Source organism: Schistocerca piceifrons, chromosome 2 (genome assembly GCF_021461385.2).
Source record: "Schistocerca piceifrons isolate TAMUIC-IGC-003096 chromosome 2, iqSchPice1.1, whole genome shotgun sequence".
Taxonomy (NCBI): Eukaryota; Metazoa; Arthropoda; class Insecta; order Orthoptera; family Acrididae; genus Schistocerca; species Schistocerca piceifrons.
Genome location: NC_060139.1, coordinates 840,544,979 through 840,563,151, shown reverse-complemented (window position 1 = coordinate 840,563,151; position 18,173 = coordinate 840,544,979). Strand labels below are relative to the sequence as shown.

General features: G+C 37.8%; 1 protein-coding gene across 1 annotated transcript in view; it reads right to left on the bottom strand.

The window, feature by feature from the left end:
- LOC124776996 (laccase-9-like) overlaps nucleotides 1–18,173 on the bottom strand; it is a 162,524-nt gene that overhangs the window by 77,812 nt on the left and 66,539 nt on the right. Inside the window, exon 6 of the mRNA XM_047252244.1 lies at nucleotides 93–331. Coding sequence (XP_047108200.1) covers nucleotides 93–331 — 239 coding nt within the window. The remainder of the gene's footprint in view (nucleotides 1–92; nucleotides 332–18,173) is intronic.

Genomic DNA, 18,173 nt, shown 5'->3' with positions numbered 1-18,173 from the left:
AGCATATATTTTTGTTCAAAGAGTTAACTGCTTCTTGTTCAGCAAGAATAATAATGATGATTATGCTAATCATGATGACAAAGGAAACTAACCACTCCAGAGGCATAGCCTTCTTCATAAGTAGGAATTCCATCAGGTAGTGTTGTGGTCACAGATGCATCATCATAATGTAGTACAGCCTCTGCATGAGCTTCAACAAACTTGCCAGAATATTCATCGGTTTTGTGGCAGGAGCCCATTCCACGGAATCTCATCCAATAGTTTCCTGGTGCCTGATTAGCCTCAATCACAAAATCATAACGCTCACCACCATTTATTATAAAAGAGTCAACTGCAACAAATAAAACAATCATTAACAACTGAAATAATATAGAACATCATATTATAATGCACAATACACATTGGTGTATAAATATCCCAATGTGTGTGTGTGTGTGTGTTCTTTTTCTTCTTCTTCTTCTTCTTCTTTTTTTTTTAGCTCTCTGAATCTGAAAAAGTACAGTGTTCTGTGTTCAGAAAGTTCAGGTGATACTTGTCTATTACACAATGTTTAAAATTCTTTAGAAGTATATCTTATGAGTTAACACTTGACGAAACAGATACATATGACATAACAGGAACACAGGCCAAATTACACTTCAAATGAAATTGAAATGGCATCATGAGTAAGGCAAAGATATAAAAATGAGGAAAGGCAATTATTCACATGTTACTGATGGAAGCATTGTGCAAAGACATGCAAAAGCAGGAAGATGTTACTAACTTTTGTGCTACCCCTCTTTTCCTGATGTAAGAACATATTCTCTCACACACAATGTATATATAACTGCATGCATCCCCCCAGCCATTCATAAACAATCAGTGTCAATGACATCATGGGTGGATACGTTTGGGTGTATTTGGATGTCTATGTTGTTGTGTGTGAAAGTGTGTACTTACATCAAAAAAGGAGCGCATCGCAAAGTTAGCATGATCTCTGTGCTGTGGAGAAGAGTGCTCCAGAAATATATTGCAGACTGTGTGGGGGAAATTCCATTAATTTCTGTGGCTGGATGATCCAATTCTAGCAAAAAAGTGGTAATCTTTGGACATTGTCAAATAATTCAGATATAACTACAAATCATTCTACCACAAAATCTCCCAAATCCACAATTTATATGTCATAACAGAATACATCTTGTTAATAGTGCTTTGGTCAATGACTGAACAGCAGCTAGCAGTAGTGCTTAGTTTGCATACACCAGTTGTTTTCTTAAATGTTTCTGCTTGGACTTGAAAAGTAGCTGAAAATATATATATATATATGGTGTCTGTTCTTTTAGACTTGTCCGAAGGGGCAGACACATTCTTGATCCCACTGTCATACATATAGAGAATGAAATGAAATAAATACTGACATTGGCTGCAACTGGGTACTTTAATGAATTCAATAGTGACAAGTTAAAATTTATGCCGGACTGGAACTGGAACTCGAACCCAGATTCCTCCCTTTCTGCAAGCATTCGCCTTAACAACTTTGGCTGTCTGAGCCTGCTTTCTTTCCAACATAAATTCACAACTTGTCGCACACTACTTCTGCAGTGCCACCAGTCCACCACAGTCATTGCTCACTGCATCACCGAGCGAGGTGGCGCAGTGGTTAGCACACTGGACTCGCATTCGGGAGGACGACGGTTCAATCCCGTCTCCGGCCATCCTGATTTAGGTTTTCCGTGATTTCCCTAAATCGCTTCAGGCAAATGCCGGGATGGTTCCTTTGAAAGGGCACGGCCGATTTCCTTCCCCATCCTTCCCTCACCCGAGCTTGCGCTCCGTCTCTAATGACCACGTTGTCGACGGGACGTTAAACATTAATATCCTCCTCCTCCTCACTGCATCAAACTGGATTCCTGCAAGAGTTCAGGAGAGAGAATGAATCTGCACTGATGAGCTCAATGAATATCGAGCCATACGTATTTATGTATGTGTGGTGTCTGTTGTTCTTGACAGAAATTGCATTGCTAATTTCACCGAGGACTTTAATTTCAATCTGGATATGACTAGGAGTATTTTTACATTGCTTCCAATAATCTTGGCCTCCATTCCACAAGTTATACACTTGCAATTTCCTGTGTGAAATAGTGCATTACCATCTTCGTAGTTGTTCCATTTGTGAACATGTTCTGGACTAGTCTTAACTTTACTCTGGGCACCACACTGTGGGATGTGCATGCAAAGAATGATTTGTGCTCATATCAAGGGAGGTTTTGTACAAATATCTATGAGCCACAGCAATAAAGTTTTAATCATCACCTTGAAAATCTAAAGTTACATGATTAATTCTGTAATTAGATAGACAAAAAATCTACTCACCAAGCCGTGGCAGGAGCTCAAACATATAAAAAAGGTTTTACTTATGCAAGCTTCTGGAGCCAGTGGCTCCGTCTTCCAGTAGAAGGGTTGAACGGGACAGAAGAGGGGTGAAGGAAAAGGAACTGGAGAGGTTTAAGAAAAGGGCTACAGTTCATAAAAGTCACACAGAACCCCAGGTCAGGGGAGACTTACCAGACAGGATGAGAAGAAAACACTGATTGTTGGTACTGCACCAGATGATACTTGAAAACTTGAGAGCTTAAAGGTGGAAGACAGTGTAACATGCAAGACAGAGATTACTGCCAAAACAGCATGCACAAGTTAATACATCGAACAGAGATGGGAAGGGGTTGACAAAAAATAGACAAGTCAGAAAATGAAAGATATAGGAAACTTAAACAGAGTGAAGAAAGGAGTACTTACTATGAAGAAATGCTGATATGGAAAAAAAAACTTTCATTAAGGCCAGGTGGGTGGCAAGAACCAAGGGCATACTGTAGCACTAGTTCCCACCTCTGGAGTTCTGAGAAACTGTTGTTTGGGGGAAGAATCTAGATGGTGCATGTGATAGAAGGGTGCTAAGGTCAGGTTGTAGAGCATGTAGCATCCTAACTGATAAATTTGTGGTAGGTATGCCAATGTAAGAGGCGGAACAGAGTTTACATAATAGCTGGTACATGATGTGTGTTGTTTCACAGATGGCTCTCCCTTCGATAGTATATGTTTTTCCAGTTACAGGGCTGGTATAGATGGTGGTGGGAGGGTCTTGCAGTGGGGGATCTCTGGGTAAGAGCCATAGGGTGGGGGTGCAGCAGCAGCATAGGGTTTGACAAGGATACTGTGGAGATTGGGAGGGTGACAAAAGCTATTCTAGGTGTGATGGGCAAAATCTTAGACAGAATGTATCTCATTTCAGGGCTTGATTTAGAAAGTCATGGCCTTGTTGAAGTAGCTGATTAATACATTCACAACCAGGATAATACTAAGTGACAAATGGTGTGCTCTTAAGTTGGTTTTTGGAGGGATCAGCAGTACCAGGATTGGATGTGACAGCCCGGGAAATCTGCTTTTGAACTGGACTGGTGGGCTAATTATGTCCAGAGAAGGCTGAGGTGAGAGTGGTGGTGTATTGCTACAAATAGTCTGCATCCAAAAAATATTTGCCTTGAATGCCAAGGCTGCATGGGAAGGAATGTTTGACATGGAAAGGATGGGAACTGTCAAAATACAGGTAGTGAAACAATGGACACTCAAGATAGGAATATCAACAATGTAGGAAAAGACAGATTATATGAATGTGCGGTGTCAATTCTTTTGGACATGTCTGAAAGAACAGACACCATGCAGAATCCACAGCTGTGAAACATTATATGTAAATTTGAAGGGGGATCGCTGCTGTCAGCTGCAGTAGGACATTAAGTGGAATGAGCAGCGATGAGTAAAAATGTGTACTGGACCAGGATTTGAACCAGAAACCACCATTATCACAACTATACGAACTATCTCAACATGCCTCATGGCCAATCCACACTCCCACCAAGTGCCACCTATCTGCAGTCCCTATCCATTATACTCCCATTCGCTACTCAGAGATTCCCACAGGAGGTCCGATGTATTTGTGCATCTGGACTGTAGAAGGTGGATCCACTGCTCAGCTAGGCTTATCAATTATATGAAAGTGTGGTGTCTGTTCTTTTGGACACATTTTTGCTTGTCACTGCTGATTCCATTTTATGTCCTGCTGCAGCTGACAGGGGTGATTCCCTTCCATTTACATAAAAAGACAGACGGCAACTTACAATAAAGAAGACACCTTAAGTTGCAGACAGGCACAATTAAAAGGCATTTACATAAAGCTTTCGATCACAGCCTTTGTCAGTAAGACAAACACCATTCATAAACACAAGGAAGCACATATGACTATCAACTACAGCATCTTGGGTCAAATACAACTACCACATGGGATGCAAGCAGCAATCCAGAATGGGTGGGGAAGAGGTACTCATGTAGGGGTGAGGAGAGAGACAAATGCTGTCTGGTGGAGTGTGCAGGGACTAGAATGCCAACAGGTACAGCGTCAGGAGGTGGGGGAAAAAGGACAGAAGTGGGGAAAGACAGGCAGATGTATTGGCAGACGGCAACAAATAAAGAAGGTAGATGAGATTTGGGAGGAGATGTTATGACAGAGGGGGTAGAAACATGTAGCCCCTGACTCTTAGGTAAAAAACTTGAATTTAACTATGCAAAAATTCTGTCTCCACATAAATGTGTATGCATTTTACTCTTCCCTAAGTAATTCTAATGTAAACATTAAATATTATAATGGAGATCATCTTTTCATTCACATCCTTTTCATATATCCTTCTCAAAACATTCTTATAATTTTGCTTTGCTTTTTAAAAGCTACAAGTTCATGTTCCATCATGTATTTATTTATTCACACATCATGTTCCCTAGGACCAAATTGAGGAGCAAATCTCCAAGGCCATGGAGCGTGTCAGTACATGAAATTACAACATAAAAGTAATAACAGATAAAAATAAATGTTTATGAACCCAAAAAAAGTTAGTCCATAAGTTTAAGTAAACACAATCAACAATACAATAAGAATCAGCTTCATTATTCAAGGAACTCCTCAACAGAATAGAACGAGTGACCCATGAGGAAACTCTTCAGTTTTGATTTGAAAGTGCGTGGATTACTGCTAAGATTTTTGAATTTGAGTGGTAGCTTATTAAAGATGGATGGAGCAGCATACTGCACACCTTTTTGTACAAGAGTTAAGGAAGTCCAATCCAAATGCAGGTTTGATTTTCTGCTGAGTATTAACCAAGTAAAAGCTGCTTATTCTTGGGAATAAGCTAATATTGTTAACAAGAAATGACAGTAAGGAATATATTTTGAGAGGCCAATGTCAAAATACCCAGACACGTGAACAGGGGTCAACAAGACGTTTGTGAACTTACACCTCTTATTGCCCAAACCACCCATTTCTGAGCCAAAAATATCATTTTAGAATGGGAAGAGTTACACCAAAATACAAAACCATACAACATAAGTGAATGAAAATAAGCAAAGTAGATTAATTTTCATGTAGAAAGATCACTCACTTCTGATACTGTTCGAATAGTAAAAATGGCAGTATTAAGTCTTTGAACAATATCCTGAACATGGGCTTTCCATAACAGCTTACTATCTACCTGAACAACTAGAAATTTGAACTGTTCAGTTTCACTAATCATATGCCCATTTTGTGAAATTAAAACGTCAGGTTTTGTTGAATTGTTTGTTAGAAACTGTAAAAACTGAGTCTTACTGTTATTTTAGCATTAGTTTATTTTCTACAAGCCATGAACTTGGGTCATGTACTGCACTATTTGAAACCAAGCCAATGTTGTCCTTTACTACCAAGCTAGTGTCATCAGCAAACAGAAATATTTTAGAGTTACCTGTAAAACTAATGTAAGTATATGTGTTAATGTTTTTGTGTTATCATTTGTCATTATGATCACTGTTTACACTTCTTTTCAAGTCAAATAACAATATACATGTCAATTAAAACACTTCTGTCAAAGCATGTTACTCTTTCTTAAATAATTATAATTCAAACATTAAATACTATAACAGAGATCATCTTTTTCATTTGCAGCCTTTTCATTTATTAAATATCCTTCCACTCAAGACATTGCTATGATTCTTAAAAGCTACAAGTTCAGACCATATCAGGTAAGCTTATGCAATAATTTTTGTTACATCATTTTTCATTATCATCACTTTCTTTATGCTTCTTTACAAGTCAAATAACCACATGCATGTCAAAACAGTTCTGTCAAATCTCTAGTGTTTTGTCAGATATTTGCAATTTTGTTTATGCAATATATAGCTGGAACCAGCCCAAATGAATCCTGCTTACCACATGTTACACACAATGCCCAGCATCGATGGAATGCATTGGCTTGCTTCCCATTTCAAATACAATGATTTTTAAATTGGGGTTTTACATGCCCATTTGATAGCGCACTACCGGATTAGTCTAGTGTTATATTTGTTTTACCGATATGTATTAACAGGAACAGTAAAACCCGAGGGATACACAGAACTCCAGCTATGACTGAGCAGCACACTTCTGCATGTTGGTAGCAATCAGCAGGGGACAGGGTGGTCCTGTCACTAATTGAGTACTTGGTATTCTTCATGTCTTACTGTCCCAGTTAATATGTAATGGTAAAATGAATATCATACTAGTCTAATTTGGGATCACTCTGTAGAATGAGCATGTAAAAATTGACTTTAAAAATCATTTCTGTTTGTAGCAGGAAACAAACTGATGCTTTACATCAACACTGGGCATCACATGAAAGACATGATGAGCAGCATCTGTTTTGGCTGACCCCAGCTACATGTTGCAAAAACAATATACCAGAGAAAATGCACCTAGGAACTCTTAAGAGGGACACCCTGTATTAATAAAATAGATACAGATAAAAAATCTAGTCACCAAGTGGAAGCGGGAGATAACACATATAAAAGATATCAAAATGCACAAGCTTTCAAGACCAGTGGTTCCTTCTTCTAGTGAAATAGTTTAAGGGAAGGAAAAGGCAAAGGAATAAAGGAAAAGGACTGTTAAGGTTTAGGAAATGGGGAGCATAACAGAAAAGTCACTCAGAACCCTGGATGAGGAGAGACTTAGTGGATGGGATGAGTAGGAATGCTTGTACATTTCCATATCTTTTATACAGAGGGGTCCAGAAAAATGTAGACACTCTTTGATGGTTAATATCTTCAGAACAAAAAACATACCGTTGCAATTTTGCATGGTTGTGTAGGCCATTGTTTTCTCAACAGATCTTGGTACACACTTTCCAGTAAATGACAGTGCAACAATGAATGAAGTAAGATTGTTGTTTGAGCAGTGGAAGACCATATTAAAGTGGTACTGGATGTATGAGAACATGATGGAGGTACAATGGCAATAGCATAATGTGTATGAATCTCAGCCACCAACATGTGCAACAATTTATTATATTCTAGATAAATTTGAAGCCAACAGTACCATTTAGGAAGTGCATAAGGAAAGATCTGCTTGACTAAAAACACCAACAAGTCCAGCTTCCAGCACTGCTGTGTTGCAACATTTTACTAGATCACCTAAAACTCTGTGAAGTAGGCTGCACATGAAAGGGAGGTAAGCCGATGAACTGTATGATGAATTCCGAAGCTGCAAAGTGGAAAGCGTACATTCCAAGATGGCTGCATGGTATGAACAGAGGTGACCCAGATTGATGGATGGAGTACTGTGAGTGGTTTGAAAGTACACCTGACAAGGATGAACAGTTCGCAGGGATGGTTGTCAGGCCTGATGAGGTAGAAAACATCACATAGTATATTATGTGATGTTTTTATGGAAAGGCTGTTAGATGCTGAGAAAAAACAACTAATACTCTGTACTGAGTAAATATTAAGGTACTAGTAGACATACTTTTCCCACAGTGGTTACCTAATTGACTTCTCATTTTTGTTCTATAGCAACCCCTTTGGTTAAAAGAAAAAGCAGATGTGACTTTTATGGAAACCCTGTAAAAATATTTTCTTAAATCATTACACTGTCAAATGTTTATCCTCTTCTTTTGATGAACTATAGTTTGAAGACCATGAAATTATTAGTGCAATGATCACTTGGTACAGATTTCTTTGTCACATCATTCTATGTATTATTATTATTATTTTCACAATATGATTTTATGTTTATGTCAAATTCTGTAATATTTCTTGCCACTGTTGGTGTGTATTCTATACACTTGCATGAGGCCATTGGGTATATCTGCCCACCTTCCTGGCCATGAGATAAAGCACCATGGAGGTCCTCTGTCTCAAATTCCCAAATTGTTTCTGATAGTAATAAGTAAACAATATTTTGCACAACTATAGTAACTACTCTCACTTTATAACATATACTTCAGGTTATCAGTTTTCTTCACAATGCTAAACATAAATTTAATGTAATAATGTTTTCTTGTTTGAAGTAAATGCTTCTTGTGTCCAAAATACAAATTATCCAACTGTTTGCTGACTTTGCGTGTAACATAATCAAAGCTGAAATAAGTATTAGTATCTGCATACTGTGTATTAACATACTTATTTTTATCATTATTTAATAGTACTGGTATGTCTACATCTACATCTATACTCTGCAAAGCACCATAAAATGCATTGCAGAGAGCACATCTCATTGTCCCAGTTACTAGGGTTTCTTCCTGTTCCAATCACATATGGAGCATGGGAAGAATGATTATCTGAATGCCTCTGTATTTGCTGTAATTATTCTAATCTTGCCATCATGGTCCTTATGTGAGTGATACATAGGGGGATGAAGTATGTTCCTAGAGTCATCATTTAAAGCCATTTCTTAAAACTTTTTTAGTAGACTCTCAGAATAGTTTATGTCTATCTTCAAGAGGCCTCCAGTTCAGTTTATCCAGCATCTCTATGACAATCTCCTACTGTTTAGACTTGTGATCATTTGTGCTGCTTGTTAGTCCTATCTGGTACAGATCCTACACACTTGAGCAATATCTTAGAATGGGCAACATGAGTGATTTGTAAGCAGTCTCCTTTGTAGACCGATTGCACTTCCCTAGTAGTCTACTTCTAAACCAAATTCTACCACCTACTTTTACCAATGAATGAGTCTATCTCATCATCCCACTTCATATCCCTAAAAGGTGTCACACCAACATATTTGTATGAGCTGGTTGAATCCAACTGTGACTCATTGATACTAGTCATACAATACTATGTTTGTTTTTGTTTGTTTTTTTTTTTTCATTTTGTGAAGTGCACAGTTTATATTTCGAAAATTTTGCACCGCTCTGAAATGATATCAAGATCTGACTGAATATTTATGCAGCCTATTTCAGGCAGTATTGGTAACTTAAGACACCATTAATACTACCAGATAATAAATTTTCAGAAGTAATCTCTTAGTATCAAAAGGCCATGGCATTTCAACAGTCATCTACATATACATGGCAATTCTTCAATTTATACTTAAGTTGCCTGGCTGAGGGTCTTTTTGAACCACTTTTACACTATTTCTTTACCATTCCACTTTCTAACGGTGCATGGGAAAAATGAGCATTTAATCTTTCTGTATAAGCTCCAATTTTTCTTATTTTATTATGATGATCATTTCTCCCATTGTAGGTTGTGACAATAAAATATCTTCACATTCAGAGGAGACATTACTGTAGACAATAAGTTACCAGTAATAACAGATGTTGAGAAATTGTCATTGTCACCTGAATATAGTAAATTCTCAGCCATAGCAAATGATGGTAAAACATTTGTACTAATAGGAGCTGATAAATTCTCAGCAATGAATGAACGTAGCAAATATTCGCTAGTAACAGATGTCAGTAAAGTCTCAAAAGAAATGGAATGTAACAATTTTTTGTAGTAAGGAATCCATTAACTTATCAGTATTAACTGAACATAGTAGCTTACACAAAATGAAAAACTGTTGGAATTGGCCAACTCAAGTAAATACCTGGGTGTAGTAGCACTTTGTAGGAATATGAAATGGAATGATCACATAGCTTCAGTCAATGGGAAACCAGGTGGTAGACTGTGGTTTATTGGTGGAATACTGGAGAAGTGCAATTAGTCTGCAAAGGAGATTGCTTACAAATCACTTGTGTGACCAGTTGTAGAATATTGCTCATGTTTGTGGGACCTGTACCAGGTAAGACTCACAGGTGATACTGAATGTTTACAGAGAAGGACAGCATCTATCACCACATGTTTATTTGATGTGTGAGGGAGTGTCACAGAGATACAGAAGGAACTGAACTGCAAGACTTGGAAGACTCTTGATGATAGATATAAACTATCCTGAGAAAATCTATTAATTAAATTTTGAGAACCAGTTGTAAATGGTGACTCTAGGAATATACTACAACTCCTATCTATCACTCACATAGGGCTCCTGAGGATAAGATTAGAATAATTACTACACAAACAACCATTCTTCCTGTGCTCCATATGTGAATGGAATGGGAAGAAACCCTAATAACTGGTACAAAGGGATGTACCCTTTGCCACGTACTTCATGATGGTTTGTAGAGTGTAGATGTAGATGTAGAATTCATAACACTGCATTCACCCAACCAAGTCGCTTCATTAATTGATCAAATCCATTGCAATTGAGAAATCACTTCACAGTATACTGAGTCTTAAAGGAACAGAACCCACGGAGTTTAAGAAACTGGATTCTATGAGAATGTCACATGCAAAGCACTGACTGTGCTTGCCACCTGTTGTTGTCATGTGCTCTTGCCTGCAGCTGCTGCATGTTGTGTGTATTGTCTCATCACTCATAGATGCTGTGTTGGTTGCTTGTTGCCCCACCTAGCTATATTGTGTAGAAGTTGCTAAAAGTGGAAAGCACACTGCTAACTAACATAAATGTCATAGAGCTCATGTACTGCATAATCTATCACTCCCTTTTTTAACTAATCTTGTATTTGAGTCACATTGTGTTTGAAGAATATGTAACACACATGAATCTTCTGTATTTGCATTTGACATGCAATGTTTGATTAGATTCTTCTTGAGAATGGTATAATTGCTTTATCACTTTTAAAATTTCTTTATAATTCTTAATGGTTATCAAAAGTCATTTGATAATGTCAAATGGCATATTTATCTTCTTGTTGATTTTCCTAACAAAAGCTTGATTAATGTTGTCAAAAAAACCACTTATGATTCTTCTTTGTAGATAATAATAATTTGGAAACTGTTTTCAGTTCAAACGTACAGCACTTCTTGATGTCATAAATAAACATATATATCACTTTCAGTTATCTTTAGTTCTTTTGTGCTGTCAATATTATATACATATAAATCACACCATGCATCACAGTTCTTCAATAATAATGACAATTAACCTCTTAAATTTCTATAGATGAGATGTGAGGTGTGAAATTCACTATTTGGGTGAACCAGATATCTATAATTTAAGTGCAGCTACTCATGGAGGTCCAGTGTAGGCTGTAATTATGGTATGGCAACAAAACTTTGTAGATATGCTAATGCCTTAATGTGGAATTGATTTACATTGGAACAAAATTGTTTCCAACTTTGGCCGCCAGGAGCAGATCTGGGATTGTACAGTGTTTGTATGTCAGCATGTCATTAGCACTATCATTTGACAATCCATAATATGAGTGAACCGTAAAGATATTGAAAAGAGAGACCACGCACTATTAGTGAAACTGTTTCATGTGTACCACAGCAATTGCAGTGCTTCAATGTGAGAGTATTATTGACTGATAGATCTGAGGAGAGGACTCATGTCATTAAATGGCTTAAAGAAGATGATAATGAAATTCATACACATGGGTGAGCTTGTTGTGACACTTGGAAAGGAAGGCATACTATCACAGTGGAAGTTATTGAAGAAGTTGCTGTTACTGTAACTGACCATGCAGCATGTGCCTCAGGTGGTGCTAGTGCTTGTGAAGTGTCATGAGAATTGTATACCCGTAATCAACAGCACATAAATTTTGCATTCTATATTATACTGGTACCTGTACAAGATCAAGACAGTGTAGACAGTGTAGTAACTGAGACTTTATGATCTGCAGCAACAGTCTGAATTTGCTCTTCAGTTGCTGGCATGGACTGAAGTTAATGGAGTGTGGCTGGACAATATTCTATGGAGTGACAAGGCACATTTTAGACTAAGAAGTACAATGAATATATAGACCTGTCAAATTTGGCGTACTGTTAAACCATGTGTTGTGCACACACCATTGAACTCACTGTATGTGACTGTGTGATGAGGATCCACAAGCACCTTTATTCTTGGTCTGGTCTCCTTTGAAGAGAATGCTTCCAGAAGGCCTGTCAGGTGTACTGTGACTTCTGTATACTATCAAGACCTCCAACTACCATGTGTGACTCCTACTTTGGAAGAGTGCAATTGTGTGGAAACCACTATTTTTATGCAAGGTTGGTCAATACCTAATGTTGCCTGCCCAGTAAAAGATCTGCTTAAGGCAACCTTCCATGAACGTGTTATCTCCAGAGGTTTTTCAGATGTAATACTTGCAAAATCATTTGATCTGAATCCATTTGACTTTGGGTTCTGGAGATATCTAACAGAATGCATTTACCAGGGACACATTTGCTCTCTGTCTGATCTGAAGGACAGTGTATGGCAGTACACTGCTCATATTCCTGCTGTGATCAAATGTTGATCATGTTGTTTTACGGATGCAATATCTTGTCAATGTCTCCAGTGCTCATATTGAACAAATTGTGAAAGCAGTGGTTAATAATAAAACCATCATTATAACTTTCCCACTTGTTTGACTTTTTCTGCCCCAGTCCCATTTCTAACACATTACATATGCAAATATTTTCTTTGAGTACAACAATTAGCATATCTACCAAGTTTCACTACCATATGATAATTACAGCCCTCACTGGGCTCTGCGAGTAACTGCACTTTAATTATAATCACACACACACACACACACACACACACACACACACACACACACACACACAGTTGTACGACGCAACAGGTCAGAGCTAGTGCAATGAGTTCTTCACGTGATATTCATTGGACTGTTTCCTGTAAATGCATGCCATCTCAGTGCACTTAGAAGAGAGCTGTGGCAGTGACATGGATCTGTTTTTGTTCCTACATAGTGATTTGCAAAGATGGAAAAAATCGAGATTCGAGCAGTGATTAAATACTTCATAAAGAAAGGTATGAAAGCAAAGGACATTCATGCCAATTTCCAGAATACACTGGGGGACTCTGCTCCTTCATATTCAACTGTTTCCAAATGGACAAATGAAGTTAAATTTGGTTGGGAGAGCTTAGATGATGATCCACACAGTGGTTGGCCACAATGTATCACTACTCGAGAAAGCATTGCAAAAGTGCAGAAAATGGCCGTGGAGGATTGCCAATGAAAGTGCATGAAATTGATCACACTTGCAAGATGTCATCTGAAAAGGTATATCACATTTTAACTGAAGAATTAGAAAAGAAAAAATTATCTGCAAGATGGATGCCACGACTCTTCCATCGAGACAATGTGTGCCCACACACGTGTGCTGTTTCCATGGCAAAATTACATGAACTAAGGTATGAATTGCTGCCGCACCCACTTTATTCACCTGATATGGCTCCATCAGGCTTCCATTCTTCCCAAAACTGAAAATTTTTCTTGATGGATGAAGATTCACTTCAAACAAACAATGTATAGCAGGAGTTGATAACTATTTTGCAGTCCTGGAGGAAATTCATTTTCAAGATGAGATCAAGGCATTGGAACATCATTGGACCAAGTGCATTAATCTACAAGGAAACTAAATTGAAAAAGAAAAAGAGTTTCAGTGATGTAAGTACTTTTTTTCTATGCGGTTCAGAGAACTTTTCAAACCATCCTCGTAGATGACAAGGCACATAAAACTTCACACTCCTGACTTTTGAAGTGAAAATTCCAAATTTAACTATGCAAAAATTCTTTACCTTCACTGTAACATCCTGCTAAATAAATTTGGTAACTTTATTTTTCGAGGTGTTAATTAAATCTTTATGATTAGCTCTCGTAAGCAAGCACAGAATTGGAAATAGCTCAGATGACTCAATAGAAGAAAGGCCAGAGGACCAGATAGGATGCTCATTAGATTTGATATTAAAACTGATTAATTTTCTATCAGTTTGCTGTAATTCCCAGGAAAAGGTAATTCCAACACATAAGGAAGATCACAATACCAATGTGCAAAACTACAGCTCTACATCACTGGTGTTGATTTATTGTAGACTTATGGAATTAAAAATGCTCAGAAAAGTTTTCCATCACCAGTGTATCTACAAAAATGTGTGGCTTCATATTCAAGGAAGTAAGACATGAAATAAGCTCTATCAACTTTTTAAAAAAAAAAAGAGAGAGAGAGAGAGAGAGAGAGAGAGAGAGAGAGAGAGAGAGAGAGAGGGAGGGAGAGAGAGGAAGAGGAAGAAGAAGAAGCTTTACAACAGGAAAAAAGATTTCTTCTTTGCACATATGTGAAACCAAAATATGTTGGTGGGTATCATTCGGTAGTGCATGACTCTACGCTGTGCATTGTAACATGCTGGGATCATCCTCGATATGCTGTCCACAAGATCGCTGGGCATTGCTGCTCAAGACTGTCCAACTCTCAGATGGTAGCCGTGGCCCTCCTGAGAAGGTTTCCTGCAATGACACTGCAAATTTCAACTGGTTCATGCCATCTTCAGTTGGTTCATGTTAGTAGCTACCATAGGCCATTCCTCTCAGGGTTGATTCTTGACTCTGGAGGAAAGCTTTCACAAGGTGGTCATGGGATGCTTATACATTATCATCTAGAAAGATGAGCCCCTCTTGTCTGAAGGGCTGGACAATAAGTTGGAGGATCTTGTTCCAGTACTGCATAGTTCTCAAATTATCATTGTGGGCTATGAGAGGTGTATGACATGATGCTGGCCCTATACATGATAGTGGCCCACAACATGACTGATGTATCTCACTGCTGAATCTGTGGGGCTGCATGTCTGAGACCTGCACTGTTACCTGTTCATTTCCACATTTTTCTTTGGTGCACATCAGACATCAGACAAACGCTGTACTTGTTTGTGAAGAGTACCTGATGCCACTGATCCAGGTTATGTTCTAGGTGTTCCCTTGTCTATCATCCTTGAACATCATGGTGCTGTTGGGGTCTGTATTGTTGTTTGTAATAGATTCTAGAGGCCCAATTGATCATTTGGAGAGCACTGAATAAGTCTGGGATACCAAATTACTTTAGAAAAAGAAAAAAAATGGGGTGTGCCATTCAGTTGCACTCTACTTGGGATATGTGCAAGCCATTATTTGTAGGTAGAAGTCATCAGGTGTTGTTGTTTACTGGGGGGCAATGGTATGGACTTCATCAGGCCCTGAAGCTTTGTTCAGTTTTATCGATTTATACTGTTTCTCAACTCCACTGACACTAATACATATATCATTCATATTTTTGGTAGTACGAGGTTCAATTTGGGACAATTCTCCTGGGTTTTCCTTTGTATTGAAACGTTTGAAAATGGGTTTTAAGCATTTCAGCTTTTGCTTTGCAGGGTAGCAATTTCAGTACATGCCTTTTTTGCTAAGGACTGGACACTAACTTTGGTGCCACTATCAGCCTTTGCATATTATCAGAATTTCTTTGAGTTCTGTGAAATATCACTTGGCAATATTCTGCTACAGTAATCATTGAAGACATCACACATTGCTCTCCTGACAGCCAAATGTGTTTCAATCAGCATCTTTCTGTCTATAGACCTTCACTTTGTTTAAGATCTATTAAGCAGTTATCTCTGTTTCTTTAGATGTTTCTTTACAGTGATTGAATGCCATGGATGTTCCTCCCATTATGAACTGTTCTACTGGGTGGATATCAGGTAAATATCTATCTACTACATGGTCAACTATTCTTTTAAACTAGAGCCAGAGTTACTCTACACACTCCTGCCCTGTGCTGAAGGTTTCAAGTTCCTCGTTGAGATATGACACTACTGATTTTTTATCTAGTTTACTGAACATATTTATCTTTGTGATTGTTTTAGTTGTCCTTTTTACTTTGGTAATCATTGTTGCCACAACTGTGTCATGGTCACTGTTACCAGTTTCAATGTAGACATCCCAAAGATGTCAGGTCTATTTGTCCCCATTAGATCCAATACATTTCTATCATTAGTAGGGTTCCTAACTATCTGTTCTAGGTAGTTTTCAGAGAAGGCATTTAGTAATGTTTCACAGGATGTCTTATCACACCCACTACTAACAAAACTGTAATTTTCCCAATTAATTGTCAGATGATTAAAGTCTCCAAAAATGATTACAGTATGATTGGGGAACTTAAGTACAAGTGAACTGAAGTTTCCTCTTAAGTTTTCAGTTACATCAGGAGATGAGTCTGGTAGGCAATAGATCGATCCGATTATCATTTTATTCCCACCCTTGATACTGAGTCATGCCCAAACAATTTCACATGCAGCTTCAGTGTCTATCACTGGTGGATTTGAGATTCTTGTCTACTGTGACAAATACACCACCTCCATTTCCCTTTTGCTTGTTCTTTTGATACACACTTAAATTTTCCTCAAAAATCTCACTCTTATCAATTTCAGGTTTTAACCAGCTTTCTGTACCTAGTATTCTGTGATACTGGGTTACACCACCCATATAGACTGTATATTTCATCAAGCTTCTGACTGCAATAACATTATGTAAGTTTATTTAATTTAAAGAAGAAAAATATTTTGTCATAATGTGATTGGAAAAATAGGGAAAGAAAGAATCTGTAACATAATGGTAACCGGTATAAGGCATATCTTTAATGTCTTGAGTTTCACAAAAGTGGTAGTATGTTCAGTTGATGCCCCTTTGGTGTAAGTCAGTTCAGTGGACAACTTCACATGCTACCATACAATAACAATGCCTCCACAGTCTACGCATGAAATGACTAGCAGGAACCTGTTGATAGTATCAACAGTGTACATGAGCTGTGTTGCCATATTTACAACTGCAAACACTATGTACCCTATTGAACTGCATTGGAAATGCAGGTTTATTTATCCCCATTACACAGATGTCTGTACATAACAATTTGCTGTGGTCAGTTTAGCATTGAGGAAGAGGTTTCTGATATAAAAGAAACACAAAAAATGAAAATTAATGAGGGTGATGCAAACCTTTTTTTATAACGTTTCACATTGGTCTCATGTGTGATGAATTTCCTGGAGAATGAGCAACTCCCATGTAGGAATCAACATGGTTCCCACAAATGTCAGTCATGTGAAACACAGCGTGGACAGTTTGTTTATGAGATCAAGAATACAGTAGATGGCAGAGCACAGGATGATGTTTTTCTTGAGTTGCAGATAGCCTCAGACACAGTTCTACACTGTAGTCTAATAAACATTATACTTGGATACAGAATGTCCAAACTAATATGCAACTGGGTTGAGGGCTTCCTAGCAAATAGAACTCTGTGTATCATTCCTAATAGCATGGCATTGCCAGAAGCAAAGATAACATCCAACATACCTCACGGCAGTGTGATTGGGCTGCTGCTGTACACAAAGTACATAAATGACCTGACTGGTAACCTATGTAGCTATATGAGACTGTTTTGAAGATGAAGAAGCTGTTATCAGGGGAGTTACATAATTAGAAACTTGTTTCAAAATGACGAGAGACTTGTAGATGACCTTTGCTTGATCCAGATATTAGCATCTGGGCCTAAGTATTAATAAATTTAATGTAATCCATGAGGCAAGGTAAAAAAATAAATAACATTTCTGATTCTTTCTTTTTTGTAATTATAATAGTGTTAACAACTATTATCAGAATTTTCAGATAATCTCCTGAATAAAAGTAACAGTTTTATTATTATGCAAAATAATACACCTTTGTCCATTAAAAACCACGACACTAAGAAGGATAGGATATAACAAAATTTTAAATATTCTGCATATCCAGTGTGGCATGAAGAATAGATGATTACATTTGTAGGTTATTCTGGGATACATGGTCTGAAAAATATAGTACACAGAGCTGCCAATTTTGGCAGCAACAAAGACTTAAACCCAGCTGAATGTGGATGACAGATACGACTGTGTTATTCCACGCAGCTTCAGCTGTATGCCAGGGATCGTGAATCTTAGTGGCTAGTGAATGATGGTGTGCCATTTCATGGCAAACACATGACCAGATATTTTTAATTAATAAGAAATTTGC